The 21,313-nt window shown below is 38.3% G+C and overlaps 1 protein-coding gene across 1 annotated transcript in view; it reads right to left on the bottom strand.

The window, feature by feature from the left end:
* Positions 1–276: 276 nt before the first annotated feature.
* Positions 277–21,313, bottom strand: part of cabp7a (calcium binding protein 7a) — a 40,861-nt gene continuing 19,824 nt past the window's right edge. Inside the window, exons 2-5 of the mRNA XM_079872446.1 lie at positions 7,932–8,075; positions 5,969–6,081; positions 3,292–3,442; positions 277–2,335 (exon numbers count right to left, since the gene is read on the bottom strand). Coding sequence (XP_079728572.1) covers positions 2,205–2,335; positions 3,292–3,442; positions 5,969–6,081; positions 7,932–8,075 — 539 coding nt within the window. The 3' untranslated portion in view covers positions 277–2,204. The remainder of the gene's footprint in view (positions 2,336–3,291; positions 3,443–5,968; positions 6,082–7,931; positions 8,076–21,313) is intronic.

The raw sequence follows: 21,313 nt of genomic DNA, 5'->3' as shown, positions 1-21,313 counted from the left end.
TTGAGAGAAACAAATTAAGTATTCCTCAAAATGAATATATTGAACTGGATAGTCGAAGGTCAGCAGCAAAGTCATTGGTTAATAAAGTGAGATTAAATACATAAAGTATATTTGTGTAATGTAACATATTTAATTATTACAGGTTTGTGTAACATTCTGAGTTTGCATTTCACTGTTTAGTTATACCAACAAAAGTATTTCTAAAGGCTAGAGCAAGTAGAAATAGATCCTTAAGCAAGTATTCAGCAAAGCTCTGCTTTTGTTGTCGGTCTTTAATTCTTTTTTTTTTTATTCTTTTTTTTTATGAGCAGCTATTGTGAAAAATTCATTCTGTTGGATCTGATTTACCAAGCACAAATAAAACTCTGGGGCAGATGGGGTTACCAGCCAATCCGGTAATGATATAATGAGAATTTCCTTATCAGCCAAGTGCTATTCTAGACGAGTTTTAAATAATAGACTATTCTCTGGTTAAAGCGAGTGCGGCTCGGGAACATTATTAGCTTTCTCATTTCTATTAATTAATAAGTAATCGTGCCTGTATAATGGAGGAAACCTGTACAATGTTGTCCTGTGACTCCTCTTTGACTGTCACTCGATCGTAGTGCTTGCGTGAGCGTTGAGACGTGTTTCCATCCATTGCATATTTCATTTATACCTGGACATCCAAATGTAAGAGTTTCATGGTGCTGTAACTAACAGCTAAATCAATTCATGCCCTGGGCTGAGTTGAAAACTAATGTTATGTCCTGGAAAATGCCCTTTAACAGAATGACACACTAGCTGATACATATTCAAACCCTGACATTCACATTTTAAACATTATTCACACCTTAGATACTCTGTTTCGTGATCATCAAGTCAACCTGCTCACAAACTTATGCTTCCCAGGAAAACACTGATTGACGTCACAAATGGCACATTCATGTGGACATATGAACAATATATTTTGAAATAGAAGTGAAACACTGATATACCACAGTGTTTGCTGTCAGATTATATTAATACACATATTCCTTACACTGCAAACTAATAGAAACATCATGATCATCCATGTAGGTTAGGCGACAAGCTTAAATGGACATCGATTTGGTTCAGAAACAACCATTAAATAATTTCCTGATATGTCAGAAATCGAATACTCCTTTTATCCTGTGTCTTACGTAATCATTTGGTATAATTGCCTGCCAGTCGTGTCATTTCAATTCAAAAGCTCCTAATTATCATCTCTACGTGACAACTACAGTGCAAATGTTTGCAAAATGTAACAGTTACATTTGCACCGGCGAGCGCTGTTGATCATTCAGAACAGAAAGCCTGAAAATGCATAGTGTATTTCAGGTGAAAAGAAAATCATTTGTATCCACATACTACAAACCTCTTAATACTGTATGTCACTAGTGGTATAGCATCACTTTTGGGTTGTTTCACGCCCCCTTTGACCATATGCAGTACTACTACAATCATCTCAGGCGTGTGCAACAGGTAAAAATCCACGATAGTTTACTCGACAAACACAAGACTAACATTGCATGACATGAGCATGCCCTAAACAGCCCTTATTCTCATGCAAAGGGATCAGTATACTGGATGTAAAATGTCAGAAACGGCCTCCGCTCCATATCCAACTCTTCACATGTGTCCTTCTCCGGAAAAATTGGTTTTGGGATCTCATATGTAGGTGAATGGATGCACAGCGGAGCTCTACTGGTGCGTCCAGGCTATTGTAAATCCATGCATCGTCATGCACTGAAGAGTAGGATCCTCGGTTGGAGATGTCCATGCGGTCAAACTCACCCAGAACTTACTGAAGAGGGAGAGAGCGGTTGAAGGGGAAACTTTTCAGAGTCCATTACAGTATAAACTTCTTCTTTCGCTCTTTTCCTGTACTTTTCATTGCGGGTAAGACACAGTATGTGTGCGTTTACATATTTGTGTGCATTCTGTTTTGAAACTGCTGTCAAATAATAAAAAAACTATGTCCAGTGGAAGCTGTAGCTCGTCTCAAAAATATTTCAGTCACCACGTTTGGATTTCACGTAAATGAAATTAACTTTTCAGTTGCTCCAGTTTGTGTGTGCATATGTGCGTGTTTTGTTTTTTGTTGTTGTTGTTTTGTTTTTTGCCATTTTGCCATTTTGCCATTTTGCCATTTTTTCACTGTCATATGTTGAAATGAATCTATGTTGTGAGCGGTCCATACGTTACTTCATGCCACTGCGAAGCACCTGATTGGCTGCAATGAGCATGACACTGATGATGAAAGCAATCGCAAAGGCGCAGATCAGACTCTTCCGCACGCATGTTTGCTTCACCTGCTGGGTTGGACTCTCCGCTGAAGAAACAGAGAGAAAACAAATAAGAAGATCAAGAGAAATAAGGTAGTAAGACAAGGTTTGGAGATGATGACTTGAAATAAATGAAAAAGTGTTTGAAGACTCCCAGAAACCACAGCTCTGTTCCAAAACCTAGCGAGCTGTAGGACCTAGACAATCTTTTTAGGCAGCATACTGTAGGTAATTTCATGAAAATCCATGAAAGATGGTAGATAAAAATTGTTGGAAAGGTCAATTAGAAATGTACATTTGTTTTGCCAAGTACTGAAAAGTAATGATAAAAAGTTGAATTAAAAATAGAACTAAAAAGAAATATTTCAACCAAACATTTATGTATTTGTTGTGCTCAATCAAGTGTGAGTTAGTCAAGTCTCATTCATGTTCAGTAAGAAGCACTATGATGTCACACACACTATTCGTTAAATAGTTTAGGGTCTTTGGTTTTGAAAGATGTCTCTTATGATCACTGAGACTGCATTTATTTGATCAAAAATGCTGCTAAAACAGAAATATTGCGATATATTATTACAGTTTAAAGTTTGAATTTATGATGTAATTTATTACTCCAGTCTTCAGTCACATGATCCTTCAGAAATGATTCTAATATGCTGATTTGATGCTCGATAAACATTTCTTATTATTATCAATTATTATTATGTTTTGATCAATTTATTGCATCCTTGCTGAATAAAAGTATTAATTCGCATAAAAAAATTGTGCACTGACCCCAAACTTTTCAACAGTAGAGTATGCCTAGTTCAAGATATTAGGATTTTTGGGGGCTTCCTCCAACAAAATTCCAATTTAACCCGTTATACACCTAACATATTTAATCAAGATGATGAAATTATGATTTTAATCAAGATGATGAAATGATGATTTTGACAGGAAAGTAATAATAATTGAACTTGTATCTCAGCCAGAGCTGTGCATTATGAAAGAAAAAAATTCTCACTGTCAATGTCAACCTGGCAGTCCCCAGGGTTTTCGATGTGATTCTCCTCTGTCATGATGATATTCTCAATGTCCTTCATAGACAGGTGGTCACAGAAAGTGTCGTATAAGAGTCTCTTCAGCTCTTCCACAGTCAGCTTCTGCATATCACACTAAAAATAGAAACAAAACTGTAGAATTTCATTTTGAAATTCTTTATGCGATCTTTAATTGGTCTAAATACATTACTTTACTGTACATTAATGCATTCGGTTGACACTTTTATCCATAGAGACTTACCTGGAACCCAAACAGCAACATAGTGTCGGCCCAGATCCGGCCCGCATCTGGTACACGTGAATTCCACACGGCCCAGACATGGGCCGGATCTGGCGCGATACTATGTTGCTGTCTGGGATACATTTTGATCAGTTCATGCATTCCCTGGGAGTCAAACCCATGGCCTTGTTCACGAGTTCACACTTACAAATAATCAGCTAGAGTAAAAGAGTATGCGAATTTGGTGTGCTGTCCAAGGAGAGGGCTCTAAGCTCAGAATTTGGCCCAAACCCAGAGTACTCCCCTTGTATCCCTGGCTGGGATAGGAACCAGCTGATAGTAAGGAGTTGGTGTGGTGGAGGGATGCAGAAAACTGTCGCGGAACATAATAGAGTTGGGGATGTATATATAGGCCTTCTCTCGTGCTGATTGGATAGATACAGTAATTTGGCCGTGTTCCTCCCGAGCTTCGTTAATAAAATATCATGTGTTGCTAACACCATGCTCTACTGTTTGAACCTCGCAGTAGACATTTGGTCAAAACTTGATATTAAATTTGACATGCAACCAATTTCACTTCCATAATGTGACATATTTTAGAGTACAAAAGGATATTCAATATGAAAAAAATATATATGATTTTGTCTTTCAGAGTTTAAAAGCGGTCTCCAAATGAGAGGTAATTGAAGGAGAGTCGCCATTAAGGGGTGGAGCAAGTTTTGCATGCATTTCGATTACAAAAACAAGTTTATTTTCTTTAAAATATCATATACTGATGAACTGCTGACTAAGAATGTGTAGTAAGAAAAGACAGGGTTGATTTTGATTTCATGCACAAATATTAATAGCACTGAACTCATAATTACACAGAGAGACGTTTAAGAGGAAGAACCCTGTAGCTATTTGGGGTCACACACACTGCTAAAAAATGCACCAGCAGTGAGCTGAGATTAGAGAAACTCGCCCTTTGGGTGAATCACCATATGGCCCTTACAAATGATATTCTGCTCTTCTCACTTGGAGACTCAGTTATAAAATCTATTAATAAATCTTACTTAAAGTCATCTTGTCACATCGCAATATATCGGCATTGAAGTGTATTCAGATTTGTAGGTTTTGTAACACTTTATTTTGATGGACATTATACTAATCAACTATACTATAAGCAACTACATGTCAAGTAACTCTCATTTGAGTATTAGTATTAGACTGCCTGCTTAATATCTGCTAAAACTTTATTTTGATGGTCCCCGAACAGACATTTTACTAACTATAACATCGCAACTACGTCAACTTATTCTACTAACCAGAACCCTAACCCATAAACTAGTCTTTTAACAGTCTACTAATTCTCTAACGAGAGTTAATTAACATGTAGTTGTAAAGTTAAATGTCTAAAGTGGACCATCGAAATAAAGTGTAACAGTAGATTTTGCTCACGTTTGAAGGATAGGAGACCAATTCTCATAAGGTGATTCATGTCTGTTTGTGTGATTTCATAGAGAGAATTGAAAGCAGGGCCTAAAATGAACACCTGCCAATGGTGTCAATGGTGTATGAAATGGTGTCAATCGGCAGTTAGCCGGTTACATTTTTATGAATTCTAACAATGCAATGTTGTGAGAACATGAACGTGAACAAACGTGAACGATGCCTAGGACAGTTGACAGCCAGCGCTGCATGATCACGAAAGTTTAAGCCTTGGCAATTTAAATATTCAAGTGCAAGACCACGTGAAAGGGAACTCAGTTTGTTACTCGCGCGCTGTTTGGGAAATTTTCCGTGCACAAACATCCGAATCTCAGAGAGCGTGCAATTAGTGAATTGAGTTCTCTTTCAAATATTCTTGCGCTTGAACAGACATATTTAAATAAAATGATGTCAAAAGGCCCATATTGGGGAGTATCCTCGTAAACATAGTCATTTATGCCTAAAGTGAACATAAACAGTTGAGAAAGAAAATACATAACGGATCCGCGCATTAGCTCTTAAAGTGACAGCAGCCTAATATTCCTGCTGCTGTCTGTGTTTTTATATTAATCAAAAGACAAGGAAAAATCACTCTCTTTTCTTGACTGAATAACTTGTATAACTTTGATAAGGATTAATCCATGTTTAATTTAAACAGTGAAGATGTAGTGTTATTTTTGCATTTGATTCTTTATTAAATTTCTCTACCTGAAAAGTGAATTTTCACTGGCATATAAAATTTTGATGTCATAACTGCCTGTTTTTGCCAAAACAGTTTCTTTTCTGGTAATTTTTTTAAAGTCACCAGCCATTGGCAGGTGTGGCAAAAAGTTAGTTTCAGGCCCTGATTGAAAATGTGTGCAATCTAGATGTAGTTTTGGTGTGTGACAGATGCAGCACACTTTGTGCCTGTTGTCACTTTAAATAAGAGGGAAGTGGCTAATAATCACCTTCCAGAACACAGAGTCAAAATCGGTTCCGTTGAACTTGTCAGGCATCCCGGCAGCCGTGAGTTTGGGCCCCAGGAGAGTAACAAATTCCTCAAAATCCACCTGGCCGTCTCCTAAAAAACAGACCGTGAAGTATTAGATGGATTCTAGCATGATATCAAGTTCCAATTGTTTGCTCTATGAAACAAGTATAGAAATGGATAGAAATATATTTTCTGTCAGGGTTGTGAGTTATTTAGAATTTAATGAGAATGCCTGCATAGAAAATTCCTGCATTTGAATAAAATTTGCATTGAGAAAATGCACTGTATGTAATGTAGAATAGTAAAATGGGAAAAGTAATTTCTTACGTACCTATAAACACATTATCAAAAACAATCAAATAGAGCGGAGTTTCCCAACTTGCCGTTTGCGAACTGCTGGTGGTTCATGAGTTGATGAAAAGATATTAATTAATTCAATCCTAAAAATAAAATAAGTGAAATAAGTGAAATAAAAATGAAAGGCCCTCTCTGAGACGTTCTTTAAAGCACCGCCACTACAGCCATCAAAGCACCGCTTTCGCCTTCAATTAATTTCAAGACAACTAACTTCAAACTTCAAAACGCCTACTGTCAAACAGTGTTCTCATTATCAGCCCATGCATAATCCGCTTGTCTCCATGCATTATGAGGAATATTATCGTTTGGGGCAATAAAAAGTCAGAGTTGTTCAGCTTTTTTATTTGTTGAATATCTGTCAATTGTGTTTAGCATCTCTACAGTGCAGAGAAATGCATCTGATTGGTGACTCATTATTTACTATTTGAAAATTTGAATGTCTCGAAATGTCTTATTTTGTGGTCTAAAGAAAAAATAAGTCATAGGTTTGGAACAACATGAGAAAATGAGCACATGTTGATTAATCTTATTAACATTTTTTGGATGAACTATCTCTTTAACTCTTTCCCCACCATGGACAAGATACTTCATAATATATGACACAATGCTTCCCTGCCATTTACAAGGTTTTCCGGCAATCCATGTTTTCACTGTTATACTGTTGGTTTGGGGCTGTTATGGATCTTTTGAAATAGTACTACATCTCCAGATCCAAACACAAGGGAAGAAGATGATCTGCATAAACTGGAAGGAGCAGATAGAAGATTGCTTACACACTATAAGCTAATGTGTTCATCAAACATTCAACAGCATATAAATTAAAACTGCCTAACGTTACCAAGCAAAATGAAGAGGTAAATGACTGTGCAAGCTTTGGGGGTGTTGATAGACTCGATCTACTCCATTAATGTTTAGATCATCTGAATCTGACAAATTTGCATAATGCCAGCCTATGGTATTATTCATTGGCTGTCCACAAACAACGCCGACTTAGTACTTTGACCCGCCCTCAAACACTGTAGTTTTAGCTGAGAAGAAACATGTCATGTCGTGTTGTTGACATGTCGAGAAAATGTTATGTTCTGCACTGCGAATCCACATTGCACGCACTTCAAAAGGATGAGGACTCACGCTCGAATTGATACAGTAAAACCGACGGCATCGTTATTGTTCACATCACTGTGTATAAAGTGCTAAGGAAGCCCCCAGAGCTGAAATTCAGATATAATGAGCATTTCGTTTCCGATGCGTGATGTAAGCGGTAGACCGATCACAACAGATTGGGCCATCTGACCAATCAGAGCAAAGTAGGCTCTTGGAAAGGAGGGGTTTAGAGAGACTGAATCCTTTATCAAGCTTTTTTAGACACTGTGAGAAAATAGGTGATGCTGCAATATATATTTTGAGAAAATTGAATTGTTTTTGACCTTGGATGCATGTAAACCTGTTGTAGGAGACCTTTAAAATAGCATAATATGGGCACTTTAAGCAGCCTGGTGGGAACATCAGCAAACCAGCATCCCAAGCTATTCTGGTCTTTTCTCTTTGCAGTCTATTCACAGTTTGTGTAAGTGTCTCCTCACCATCCATGTCGAGTCTCTGAATGATGACCTCTAGCTCGACCTCATTGGGCATGTACCCTAGAGAACGCATGGCCATGCCGAGCTCCTGCTTTGAGATGAAGCCATTCCCATCTCGATCAAACACCTTAAACGCCTCCCGGATTTCTGAGGAAGAGAGTCACACACAGATCTGTAAGACGGTGCTTTATGCCTCCAATTTTAAAAGTATTACTCTGCAACATTGTTATAAAAGACAGATATTAAAATCATCACACCGAAGTGACTCAAAGAAAAGGGATGATTACAGTATATTGATTTTTTCCACAATAATTCACTTTCTGCTCCTTAAAAACATTCAGCAGAGCACAGCCTCTTTACTTGATGGATTTAAAACAAAGGAACAGGATGATTTCCGTTACATTCGTATAGGCTTGTTAAAAGAAGGGAAAATGCCGCAATGCATACAGTCGGTTGAGCCGACTTATTTCACCGTATATGCATTATACATCATCATTAAGTCATTTGCAATTTTCCACTTGTCCCGCCATGATGCCATGTTCATAATTATGAAATATGCACCACAGGCTGCAAGATATTACTATAAATCCAGATAATATATTCAATACGGAGTGTGAACAGGAGTATTCGGTACGTGCACGGCTTGCTCACTGGGCTGTAGGTTTGATAAATGGCTATTTGGACATGGGGTCCAAACAAAAAAGCACATTAACTCTATCGCTCCCCCGAGTGAAGGATATTAGGGAGGAAATATGAGAAAAATACAAGAAATTATGGCACTGCGGTCCATAACAACAGCAACAGATGGAGAAAGCAACTTTACTCCACATTACAGTGGAAGTAAGCAGATTTTAAATGGAAGTGAAGTGTGGGCTCTATTTTGCTCATTTCAAAGCCAAACTGTTTAGCTGCAAGCAACACATTTGGATGCCCAAAAAAAGAAATGAAGTTTTAAAGAAAAACAGGATGGTTCTAAGATGCCCTATCAACCAGACGAGAGAAAATAAACAGGATATTCAGCCTCATTTGCAGATTTTAATGATCATTAACATGCTCATGTTATCACCAATCTTTTAAGAAGCTCAGCAAGTAGATCATTTGTGCATGCAACTTTTTTGCAACTTTTCACAGACTTTTTAGAAGTGCCATGAATGCAGTCCAATAATAATAATCCTTAACTATAAATTTTATTAAATAATATAATACGACGAAGTATTTCAAACCATGCCAACAACCAAATGTATTAATATAATTCATGCACTGCATTTTGAAAAGAAAAATTCAAGTTTATCGGCAAATTTTAGCAAGTTCATAATTAACTGTGATTGTTTTAATAGATTTACAGAACTACAGTTGAATACTTGAACTGTAACTAATAATAAGTGCTAAAGAACTCATTTCAACGTTATTGAATATTGTGCAGTATGTTTAAGTGCATCAAAACATGGTAACGTACAAATAATAGAAATTATAATCTTAAAATAATGCAGCTCAACTGCCTGAGTATGTCTGAGCACACCACAAAAATTATCATTATTCAAGTCAAGTCACCTTTATTTCTATAGCGCTTCGGATTGTTTCAAAGCAGCTTTACAGTGACAAACAGGAAAATGGTGATTCAGTGATGCAAACAGAATTCAATTCTGCTGTAAAGCAGCTCTAAAAAGACAAATTAGACTAAACAGTCATTATTCAGTTGAAATCAGCTGATTCAGTTCAATTCAATAACTGTAAAATACACAAATGATGAAATAAGTTCAATTTATAAATCAGCTCTGGAGAAAACAGTGATGTCATTGTCCAGCTCAGTTCAGTTCTCATCCAACAGTCAGTGCAGCCAAATCATTAATATTACTGAATATTAAGTGTTCCCTACTAAGCAAGCCAGAGGCGAAAGTGCCAAGGAACCCAAACTCCATCAGGTGACAGAATGGAGACAAAAACCCTGGGAGAAACCAGGCTCAGTCAGGTGACCAAATCCCCTCTGACCAGCGAACGAACACTGTGTGTTTTGGAGATCTCTGGTCTGCAGCTATACCTACTTGGAGAATTTTCAGCCTGTTGTGCTCGAGACCTACCCTGGAAATCCAGAGTTCTCGCGAGAGCACAAGTTGAATTTGCTCAGTGAGTTTACTCTGGCGTCGAGTAATGATGCTCATTAAATATGCCCTTGTATCCGAGCTGCACCAATCACATCGGGTTATCTGATATAGGCGGGCTAAACAGAGGACGACAGCGCTGTGACGTCGAAGTCATTAGTAAACACTGCAAGATGGCTATGGATGAACACCAGTTGTTTGAAACAGCTTTGGCCTCTACAATGAACGAGTTAGACTTGGCTTTTTATCTAAAAGAGGAATAGAAGACGGCGCTCGAATCGTTCCTTTGCAGGAAGGGCGTTTTTGCTGTTTTGCCGACCGGATACGGCAAGAGTCTAATCTCACAGTTAGCTCCGCTGGTAGCTAAGCGCATGGGGCTTGCTGTGATTGGTCGTAGTGTTATCCAATTGCGTGCAGTCAGTGAGTTTTTCAAATGCATGCTTGGTGCCGCCCCTCGAGCTTTCAGATTTAGGTCTGGATTTCCAGGCTACCCGAGACCCTGCCTTCTTTTCTGTTTATCAGCGCTGCGGCTTTGCAGTTGAATACTAGGCCTATAATACGTTTTTAAGATCAAAAACGCGTTCTGTGTGATCATCCCCTTACACCTATCATTCAGAAATTCTGTGACAAAAAATTGTCAAATTTAACAGAAAATTAAACTTAAGCGGTTCAACAGCGCAACATTTAAAGATTTTAAATAATTAAAGTTTTTAAAGTTGAAAGATTTCCGATGACTGACATCACAAAATTTACTGGTATTTTGGTGCTGATGTGTGAATGGTCTCTTAACGGTAAAGAGCCTGAACGACATTGCTTATGTGAACAGCATGTTTGTGTATCTACGGTAAAGTCATTCTGGTAATTTTACAGTAATTTACTAGGATTACTGTGTGAAAGGGGCTAACGCGTAATGATTACATGGCGCTATGTAGGTGTTGTTTGGAACAAAGAATCAGGCCTCTGTCACAACCAAAAACCCCATAATGATGAGTGAAATGTGGGGAATTTTGGGAAACTACCGAGGCTCAATAGTGGACTCAACAATCTTCATTGTGCAACAAAGCTTTTGGGAAACCCACCACTGCCTGTTGCTAGGCAACTGCACAGCTGTTCAAACCCACTTTTGTAAGGGTTGTGATTAGACCACAGCCCTTCCAGCATGATAGCGCTCGCTTGTCACAGTATATATCAAAAGTTCTACCTGCTCATAAAAATAGCACTCTCTATAAAAATAATAATGATATCTTTGAAAGCCAAGCATGCACCTAAAAATGAAGGGTTAGGGTTTACTTTTTAACAAACACATTTCAAAGAATTTTTGAAGCTCATTATTGGGAAAGATTACAAGCAAAAAAAAAAAAAGTATATATATACAGTGCTATGCATAAGTTTAGACACCCATGCTAAAGTTGACTAAAAAGAGGATTAAAAAATCATCTTTTGGAAACTGAACTTAATGCCTTAATTGAAAAAATTAGGAAAAATCCAACCTTTAAGGACACCAATTTTCTTTGAGAATGAATAATGTATCGTAAATAAATAAATGTTCTTCCTTAAAATACAGGGTGCATAAGTTTGGACACCCCTATGTTAAATTCCCATAGAGGCAGGCAGATTTTTATTTTTAAAGGCCAGTTACTTCATGGATCCAGGATACTATGCATCCTGATAAAGTTCCCTTGGCCTTTGGAATTAAAATAGCCCCACATCATCACATAGCCTTCACCATACCTAGAGATTGGCATGGTTTTATTTCAGTTAGCCTAATAGCTAGTTTGATTTGCATCTCTAGGTATGGTGAAGGCTATGTGATGATGTGGGGCTATTTTAATTCCAAAGGCCAAGGGAACTTTATCAGGATGCATAGTATCCTGGATCCATGAAGTAACTGGCCTTTAAAAATAAAAATCTGCCTGCCTCTATGGGAATTTAACATAGGGGTGTCCAGACTTATGCACCCTGTATTTTAAGGAAGAACATTTATTTATTTACGATACATTATTCATTCACAAAGAAAATTGGTGTCCTTAAAGGTTGGATTTTTCTAGGGGTGGGCGATATCTCGATATTTACGATATATCGAGATATTTTTTAAACTCGATATGGATTTTGACATATCGTATCGATGTATTGTTTATATTTAATTCTGATTTCGCCACTTTGCTTGTTTGCCTTCTCTGTGCTGTGCTCGCCCCCGCCCTCCTCCGCCTCCTTGCTTTTGTTCCCCCTCCCCTCGCGTGTTGTCTCATTCAACCAAGTCCCCCGAGTCCGGTCAGGCACATCAATCTTTCCCCGCCCAGCGAGTGCTTGAATGTGCGTCAGAAACAGCGCGCGCGCGATCAGTTGTTGTTGGTAATTTTTTGTGTAACGTCGCCTCTCGCCGCATTGCTTTTGTTTGAGGGCGCTTAACACACTCACAATTAACATGCTCCCCTGTAGAAACGGGCCTGGCAGCTCGCGCCAGTTCTAGACACAGTGAAAGTTTCCTGATTGTGACGGATGGCCGAATTTACATGACACATAATAAATTAGCATTAGCCTACCTATTCTGCTATAGATACAGTGCCAAAAAGAAGAGGATAAAGACAGAGGTAAAGCGATGTAATGAATGAACAGTTTATCTAATTGCATAGTAGTAAGAATTTAATGGCAGTTATTTTTACCTTAAACTTTATGCTAGCAGTTGTTCTGAGTTCTCCAGAGGCCCCAGACAGTGTGATTTTGTAACAATCATGTCAATTTTTAGATGCATTAGTATCACTTTTTTTTTTAATTAATGTTTTACTCTACAGTTGTGCAGTTTTTGGGGGATATATGGCTTTTTTTTTTTTTTTGCCAAAATTAGTAATGATATTTCTATACAGGTTTATTTAAAATAGTGCAATATGTATTATTTCTTCCTTTATTTTACAGTTAAATTATTATTTTTGTATACAGGGATTATTTTTTTTTTTTTTAAATGTCGCAGAAACACTTTGTTCCTACATGAACTGCCTACCTATTTGCACTTCAAAAAAAAAAAGACTTTGTGGTATTTGGCATATTTGTTTTTGCAGTAGTTTTTGGGGGGTTATTTTTCCTGTAAAGATATCGAGAGATATATCGTATATCGAGATATAGCTAAATATATCGAGATATATTTTTTGCTCCATATCGCCCAGCCCTAGATTTTTCCTAATTTTTTAAATTAAGGCATTAAGTTCAATTTCCAAAAGATGATTTTTTATTCCTCTTTTTAGTCAATTTTAGCATGGGTGTCTAAACTTATGCATAGCACTGTATATATATATATATATATATATATATATATATATATATATATATATATATATATACTTTAAGGTATCATATATGACTTCAAAAGACGCACAAGTAAAATGGACAAGTTTTATGCTATTTTTATGCTGCTTTGTATCATTTTAGGAAAAGGATAAAGTGAACAAATGAACGTGAAAATGAACGAGTAGTGTTGTCATGCTACTGGAATTTTCACCTTTTGAAACAATACCTTGAAAAATATTGATGAATTTTTTTCATGCCAGAGGGAAAAATGCCATACATACCGTTATACAGATAATTTGTTATTATCTCATAATTTTTGATAATGTGGGTAATTTTGTTGTAATAGCTTACACACTTTATTTGGTTCGTTGAACTAAATTTACCAACAAAAAAACAAACAAAAAAAAAGAGGCAAGTAAACAGTCAGTAATAAAATAAGAACAAATAAACAAATTGCAAACAATAGCACAAACAATTACAATAGAATAAAGAGACATTAAATAAATATGGCTTTAAGATTTTCAGATGGGTCTAACAGTAGTATTTAAATAAGAAATAATACAGAAATGAAAGTAATCAAATGTAAAATAACACTGGATAGTTTTCCTTGTAAAAAATAAATAAAGATTAATGCTTACAATTAAACAGTTACAAAAGTTTTTCAGTCAAGAGCAGCAAGTGATTTCTCTTTGTCTTTTTTTATTAACATGAAAGAGCAACAGGATTATTAGGCTGCTGTCACTTTAAGAGAGTGTGTATGGATTCAATACACTGTTACACAACATGCTTTTTCTCTCAACTATTTTCCAATACGAGCTAGATTTACCTGAATACTCAGCAAGATGAGCATTTTGACATAATTTTGTATGTATTTGACCGTTTAACCGCAACAAGCAACGAAAAAGAAGTCAATTCAGTACTCGCGAGCTGTTTGAGAGGCAGCTTTATGAGAGCGCTACTTATAGATCAGTGGTGCATGTGCTTTTTGTGAGAGTGTGAAACCTGCGGGAATGACTAAATTTATGCGCAATACAAGCACTTTTCAACCAGAGCGAAGAGTGAGAGGAGGTTTGTGTGTGTCATTTCACCGTCGGAGAGAAGAGAATGAGAACGCGCAGCTGGTATCTGTGTATCAATACTGCAGAAAAGGAGTAGGCCTACTGGAAACGTTTCAGATATTGCAGTATTGATACATTTCTAATATTGATATTTCTGACAACACGAGTACTATTTCTTTTTTAAAATGTATCTTTTTTGTGTTTTGCAGAAGAAAGCAAGTCATGCAGTTTTGGAACGATCCGTGGGTGAATGAATAAAAAAAATTGTGCACTTTGCCATTCATGTGTGACTTGATTTTAAAGCATTCATCATTCAACTCCATCAACCAGGTAGATCTGAACAGCTTATATTTTACTGTTTTGTTCAAAACGAACCAACAACCAATGTGCCTCGAACCACACCTGCAGTATAATTTACATAAATTACAACTTTCAGCTCATTGCACTTGCAATGTTCATAAATACAATTAGCCTACAATTTATTTTGTCTTTGAAGTGAAACAGAAAATGTTTTCTGCAAATTTAGTGGCATGAGGCAACAACAACAGCAGAGATTTTACAAGTCTTGTGAGGAACAGATAGCAATCCGATTAAGGGATTGCCACGGGTTTCCTTGGAGTGAAAAACATTTCGATTGGGGAAGTCCTTGCCAGAGCACAACATGCTGCCAGATGCTGTGCTACTGGCGATGCTTAGATTTGTTGGGAAATCTGTTCTTTGCCAAATTAACTTTTACCTACCATATGTATTTCTCTATTATTTCGACCACTTTATTATTATTTTTATCTCAAACCACAAAATTCATTGAAGCCTAACGGATCTCCAAAAAAGACTTTGCTAGCTCTACTCTAAATGTGTCATTCTCTGATGTTGTTTACTTCTGAATATGTGCACTAACTTCATTGCAAAAATATTGAATAATTTACACAGTTAATGCTTGTCTGACATTATATAACTGTCATCCAGTCCCTACACAGAACCACTAGGGGAAACAGATGGATAAATATATATATATGTCCTAGTCCTGAACAAAGAGTAGCTATAGAGATTAATGAAGTTTTCTTCAAAGAAAGCTAACTAATCACTTTCCTGTGTTAACTTTCTCTTTGTGAGCCCCTTATAGAGGGATTAAACTGACATGACAGCCAGTCCAAATCACTGCTCAGAAAGAGATAGATAACATATCCATACTTTTTTTTTTCCTGTCATACAGTGAGATAACGGATGTACAGAGAAGAGTAGAAACCCGTTTAAACTCCCTCTCACGTGGCATTCATATCTGATGACCATATGCTCAGGGGGTTGTCATTGCATTAAGACTATAAGAATTGGTTTGAATGTAATTATAGCGTTTCATTTTACAGCTTTAATTTTAGTAACCAAATTTTCTTCCATTATGTCTGCTACTTAATTTTCTAAAGATCTGTTCATTAATGGTTTTGCAATTTACATCATTGCTGTTTTGTTCCAAAATAGTCCAAAAAAGTTCTGTCAACACTGTCAACCATGTGATTTAAGCAGAGGATAAGCCAAATATTCACTCTGCTCATTTCCATTTAGTGGAAATAAATAGGGATGTTATATGGACCAAAATTTTTATACTTTTATAATTTGATCATGAGTTTGACAGCTCCGTCCGCATTTGACTGAATGAAAAAGAGCTGTTTGAACACTCTGCCTAACATCTCTTTTTGCGTTCCCGAGAAGAAAAGGTCGAACAGGTTTGAAACGACATGAGGGTGAGTAAATGATGTTCCGATTCAATGATTGTATAATCAAATCATGACATCACACTACCAACAAATCACAAAGTGTTCAGATCAAATTCTGCCATCAATACACTTTTCTGTCCGTTTGTTGTCCTGGGATTTTTTTTTTTTATATTGAACCACTGTGTTTAATCCGCTTTCACCTTCCTTTTAAAAGTCCCGGGAGCTTGAAAGGGCTTGCAGGATCTCTATCATCTCAAGGCAGGGTGCTTTTAATACATGCTGAAGCCCTGTTTGATGTATGAAGGTGAGGTTGCACTTCAAAGCTGTAATGTGTTCCCACAGTTCTCTTATAGAGATGTTATTGAAAGAGAAAGACATGAAAGTGCATGTGTGGGGTTAAATAATGTTCAAGTCTTCAACACAAGCCTTTTTCTCTCTCTCAAACACACTTGCAAACAAATTATGCAGGGAAAACTTGAATATAATCCATTATGTATGCAATGGCTCACTCATTAGATTTTCATTTAAAGTAATTCATCATGGATGTAGATAGATAGATAGATAGATAGATAGATAGATAGATAGATAGATAGATAGATAGATAGATAGATAGATAGATAGATAGATAGATAGATAGATAGATAGATAGATAGATAGATAGATAGATAGATAGATAGATAGATAGATAGATAGTTAGTTTAATCCATTTAAAAACAGGGCCGTCACTAACTTCATGAAAAAAGCATAAATATATATATTCATTCCCAGCAATACTTGACTCCAATCCCACACTTGGCAATTCCGCTCAGCTATATTCCATAATCTCTCATTTCCCTGGTGTAGATCTATCAGCTGCGTCCGTTCCCCTTCCACAACAGGCTTCCCTCAAATGAGCTCTTTATGTAAAACTCTTAAAAATCATTTTCTTCAGAGGCAGTCTCCAACTTTGTGGTTTGACAATGAGAGTGTGTCTTTATACTAGCATGTCTATGTGCATCTAACGCCTGTGTGTGTGTGTCCTCCGGACTATTTTTAAACATCTGTGGCAGGCTTAATCCATCTTGTGTGGTGAGGCGGCCCAGCCGATCTGAATATTACAGTAACCATATTTTAACAAGACTCTGGAGTATTCACATAAGCATTAAATACATCGCAGGGCCTTGGTGTCGGAGGGGGGTTCTCTCGTTTGGCAGTCTGATCCTGTAAACCTCCAGAGGAGCCTTAATCACACACGGTTTCGGGTTGTGGAAAAGCGGTTGCATTTGCCTCCCGGTCAACTGAATAAAGGCCACTAAAAATGGCAGTTAAGCTGGGAGACATTGGCAGTGAAACTCATCCTTATTCTTATCGTGCTTCACTATTATGCATAAAAGATGTTTTTGAAAATGTAGGGTCAGTGAGGATACAACACTATCAAAGCAATTTTCCAAATTCCACCATAAAATAAAGTATGATAAAAAGATTAGGTGAATTCACTAAGGAAGGATAAATTGTGTCGGCTGATGGCTCCGTTTATTTGCATGCACTCTCTGCATTGTTTTATTGTCCGTTTCACTGAAAGAATTATGCAAATCAAGTAACAGCAAAACGTGGCACAAAATCTGCACTGAAAACAATTTACACGGCACAATTTTTACTAAAAACTGTCCATGCTCATAAACACCAGTGTCCAGGCTGTGATCAATCTTTCTCTTCATTTTTTTTCTGTCACTATCCACTTTGTCTTTTGAATAAAAAAGGAGGCAAAAGTCTCCCCAAAAATTAAAGAATAAGTTGCAAAAGTTTTATAAGCAAAAAAAATAAAATAATAATAATCTCATAAACTTACAATAAAGGAGAGACCCAAGTCATATCTAGAGATGAAAATATCATTGAGACTTAAGTGTGGGATTTTTTATTTGGCCCTGCAATAACACCCTAGCAACCACCCTGAAGGCCCTAGCAACTGTATAACAATATCCTGGCAACTATCCACAACACTCTAGCATCACAACAGTGACTGTTGCTTGGCAATCACAACTCACATGTTCTTCAGCCACTAGCAGCACCAAAACATCTTACAAAAACCATAGACTGTAAAAAAAGATGGACAATGCACCTTCACTCTCTTCCTTTGTAGAGTCTGCACAGTTACTTAGTTCAGTTCACTTTATTAGCCATTTGCAGTGTAAAACCACATTGGAAAAAAATGTGCAAGAAGCTCAAAGTACAATGTCAACACATAAGAGGACATAACATAAAACAGACAAGCAGGTGCCACATAAAAACTCAATAGTAAAATGCTGTACAATAAAATCCACACATAAATTTAAAGTGCCTAATTTAAAGTGCTTTGTTTAAAGTGATTACAGCTTGGGGAAAGAAACTGTTTAAATGGCGATGATTAGAACATTTGACAGAGCGATACCTTCTCCCTGAGGGAAGCATCTCAAAGAAGGCCCCTGCAGGATGGTCTGAGGCATCATTAACAAGTTTTAAAGCTCGATTCAAGAGTCTAGCTTTATATGTAACCTCCAGGAGCTGCAAAGTGCAGCCAATGATCCTGCTGGCTGAGCGAACCACTTTGTTCAAAGCCTTCTTCTCTTTCAGGGTGAGATTACCAAACCACACAGTAATACAACTAGTTAGGACACTCTCAATTACACAATAGTAAAAATTCAGAAGAATCTTAGTAAGAGAACTCAGTAGAGAACTCGGGACCCAAGTCTGCACAGTAGAGAACTCGGAACCCGAGACTGCGCAGTAGAGAACTCGAAACACGAGTCTGCGCAGTAGTGAACTCGGAACCCGAGTCTGCGTAGTAGTGAACTCGGGAACCCGAGTCTGCTCAGTAGAGAATTCGGAACACGAGTCTGCCCAGTACTGAACTCGGAACCCGAGTCTGCTCAGTAGAGAATTCGGAACACGAGTCTGCGGAGTAGTGAACTCGGAACCCGAGTCTGCGCAGTAGTGAACTTGGAACCCGAGTCTGCGTAGTAGTGAACTCGGGAACCCGAGTCTGCTCAGTAGAGAATTTGGAACACGAGTCTGCTCAGTAGTGAACTCGGAACCCGAGTCTGCACAGTAGTGAACTTGGAACCCGAGTCTGCGTAGTAGTGAACTCGGGAACCCGAGTCTGCTCAGTAGAGAATTAGGAACACGAGTCTGCCCAGTACTGAACTCGGAACCCAAGTCTGCTCAGTAGAGAATTCGGAACACGAGTCTGCGCAGTAGTGAACTCGGAACCCGAGTCTGCTCAGTAGAGAATTCGGAACACGAGTCTGCGCAGTAGTGAACTCGGAACCCGTTCATATGTTCTTCAGCCACTAGCAGCACCAAAACATCTTACAAAAACCACAGACTGTAAAAAAAGATGGACAATGCACCTTCACTCTCTTCCACTGTAGAAAAGTAAAGCCGCCAATGTCCCAATATGCCGCTGACATCTTGCGCTGATTCAGGACCCAAGTCTTATCCAAGGCTGTAGTGAACTCGGAACCCGAATCTGCGCAGTAGTGAACTCGGAACCGCGCAGTAGTGAACTCGGGGACCAAGTCCGAGCAGTAAGGGAACTCGGAACCGCGCAGTAGTGAACTCGGGACCCGAGTCTGCGCAGTAGAGAACTCGAAACACGCAGTAGTGACCTCGGGACCCGAGTCTGCGGAGTAGAGAACTCGGGACCCGAGTCTGCGCAGTAGTGAACTCGGAACCCGAGTCTGCGCAGTAGTAAACTTGGAACCCGAGTCTGTGTAGTAGTGAACTCGGAACCCGAGTCTGCTCAGTAGAGAATTCGGAACCCGAGTCTGCGCAGTAGTGAACTCGGAACCCGAGTCTGTGTAGTAGTGAACTCGGAATGCGTGAACACTCCTGCAGATCGGTTAGTACAGTTTACTGCAGAGCAACTCATTATGTCGGTGTAAAATATACAGTTATGGAAATGTAGAAATTAAAGTTAAAGCTCCAATCTCCTCCCAAAAAAGTCTGTTGGTGCCTCAGTGACTACTTTGCTCAGAGAAGCTGTCAATCTCAGCAATCAATCACAACGTCACACCGCCATTTTTATAGCATATCTAAAAATAACTACCTAAAATGACAGAAACCATCTTTGGAAAAAAATTATTTGAAATGTAATTTGATTGTTTAGTTTGTCTCAGCTCCCATTAGTTTACATGTAGAGGGCAGGGTTTATGAGCTATACTGCATCCAGCTACCTAGGGGAGATAGAAACATTTTGGCTTCACTGTTCAGAACTTGTGTGGTACACTTGGCAAAAAACTTGTATGCACTTGTTTCTCAAATGCATATGTGATTGTATCGAAAACAGGAAATCACGCCCCAAACTCCATTGCCAGACATCCACCTCCAAGTGTTCTGATTGGCTAAGAATCTCTGATGTCTGTCAGGTAGTAGTATGTAGTTGTGATAACTGCACAAAATGTTTAAATGCCAGAAACACTTTCAAGAGTTCCAGGAAGTTTGTGTGCAACTTGTTAGCGACGCATCCGTTGTAACCACCTTTCTCAGAGAAACTGCCCTGACTCAAGAAAAGAGCTATTTCTCCACGGATGGAGAGTGTACATGCAGAGTGACATCACTATCACTTTGAAGTTGAGGTGGCGTTTTGGACAGGCCAGTTGGAATGACAGAAACTGTCGAGGCCATCAGCTCTAGAAGACGTAAGCACAGTCTGAATGGAACTCTTCCTTTCTGAAAAAGGGATAGACAGCCACGAATTTACCTGATGCGCTCCTCCGACAGAAACTCTTGATACAGGTCAGTCTGAGACCCAGGTAAATTATCTCCTGTGCAGCTTTTTGTCTTGTTTATCTTGAAGCCTAAGCTCTCCAAATGAGGCAAACCTGAGGAATTTTCTGTGTGTCGGGTAGATGCTTATGTGAAAATATGCATCCTTCAGATGGACTGACGTAAGCCAGTCTTTAGGATGAATAAATTGTGATAACATCTTTAACGTCAACAATTTGAACTTGTATTTTCTGAGGTGTTTTTGAGGTTCTGTAAATCCAGAATAGGATGGACGAAAAGTGGGCTTCCTGGGGAGGCAAATATCAAAAGCCTCTCCATCTTTCTTCCAAAGGTCACACTGCTGTCACATATTTGTCACAGCAGCCCCGAAAAGGGCTTTCGGCTCCACTGGAGCATCAAGGAACTCCGCCTTCTCTCTTTCTGACAGGCCTGATAATCCCAACCACAGCGCTCTTTCACCCACCACTGCCAAGCCCATGCTGCGGCCACAG

Source organism: Squalius cephalus (genome assembly GCF_949319135.1).
Source record: "Squalius cephalus genome assembly, chromosome: 5".
NCBI lineage: Eukaryota > Metazoa > Chordata > Actinopteri > Cypriniformes > Leuciscidae > Squalius > Squalius cephalus.
This window is presented reverse-complemented; position numbering and strand designations above follow the sequence as displayed.